Raw genomic sequence first — 1,063 nt, 5'->3', positions numbered from 1 at the left:
GTCATTAGTTTTATTTATGAAACAATTTATTAAAACGAATTGCTGATTTTAATAGTAATATCCTTTATAATGGAATGTGTCTGTTTGTTTATAATTCATTACGTTTGCTTTAACAGTATCATAAATTAATCTTTCTGCTACAACTGAGTCAAGCACAGTTGATACATATACTACGAATGAATTAGTATTTACTCCGAATGAATCAACATCTACTACGAATGAATCTTCATTTACGACGTATGATCAACATCTACTACGAATGATTCAAAATCTACTACGAATGATTCATCATCTACTACGTATGATTCAACATCTACTACGTATGATTCAAAATCTACTACGTATGATTCAACATCTACTACGTATGATTCAACATCTACTACGAATGATTCAACATCTACTACGTATGATTCAACATCTACTATGTATGATTCAACATCTACTACGTATGATTCAACATCTACTACGTATGATTCAAAATCTACTACGTATGATTCAACATCTACTACGAATGATTCAACATCTTCTACAAAATTAACAATAACAACTGTGGCTGACCTATTTCCAAAATCAAAAGAAATTTTCACGACAACATCACAAACGCAACTATCATTCGAGGCAACCATAACCACACTTGTATCCAAAACTAAACCAATAAGTTTTATAGAATCCACTGAGCAACTTTTAACTATAAACACAACATTCATAACAACAAGTAAGGAAACCGCTTCTAAATCCAGTTCTGAGTATACAACGTTTCGAACCTTCTTTAACAACAACACCCAATTATGCACTTGCAAATCGATCTCTATTGGACAGAATTTACCGACAGAGACCTATACAGTTGACAAACTTTCAACGAGTGCATACATCAGACGACACACATCTATGTATGACGAACGACTATCATCTATGATAATGGGATACACAGGAGCTATTGTAATCTGTTTTGTATTCATTTAGATGATTTCATTTGTTATTACCAACTTCTTTATAACAACGCAGCACCTAAACAAAAGTAATAATCGAGAACGTTTGTATCTCTCATTGTGCATTAAATGGC

The 1,063-nt window shown here is 32.4% G+C and overlaps 1 protein-coding gene across 1 annotated transcript; it reads right to left on the bottom strand.

The window, feature by feature from the left end:
- Nucleotides 1–230: 230 nt before the first annotated feature.
- Nucleotides 231–626, bottom strand: LOC134705987 (uncharacterized). Its single transcript, XM_063564700.1, has one exon. The coding sequence runs from the start codon at nucleotides 624–626 to the stop codon at nucleotides 231–233; it is 396 nt and encodes a 131-aa protein (XP_063420770.1).
- Nucleotides 627–1,063: the final 437 nt, after the last annotated feature.

Source organism: Mytilus trossulus, chromosome 2, assembly GCF_036588685.1.
Source record: "Mytilus trossulus isolate FHL-02 chromosome 2, PNRI_Mtr1.1.1.hap1, whole genome shotgun sequence".
Lineage (NCBI taxonomy): Eukaryota > Metazoa > Mollusca > Bivalvia > Mytilida > Mytilidae > Mytilus > Mytilus trossulus.
This window is presented reverse-complemented; position numbering and strand designations above follow the sequence as displayed.

What these genes read in the sequence shown, in the direction of transcription:
- LOC134705987 (XM_063564700.1), bottom strand. Translation starts at nt 626, where the DNA reads ATGGTTGCCTCGAATGATAGTTGCGTTTGTGATGTTGTCGTGAAAATT.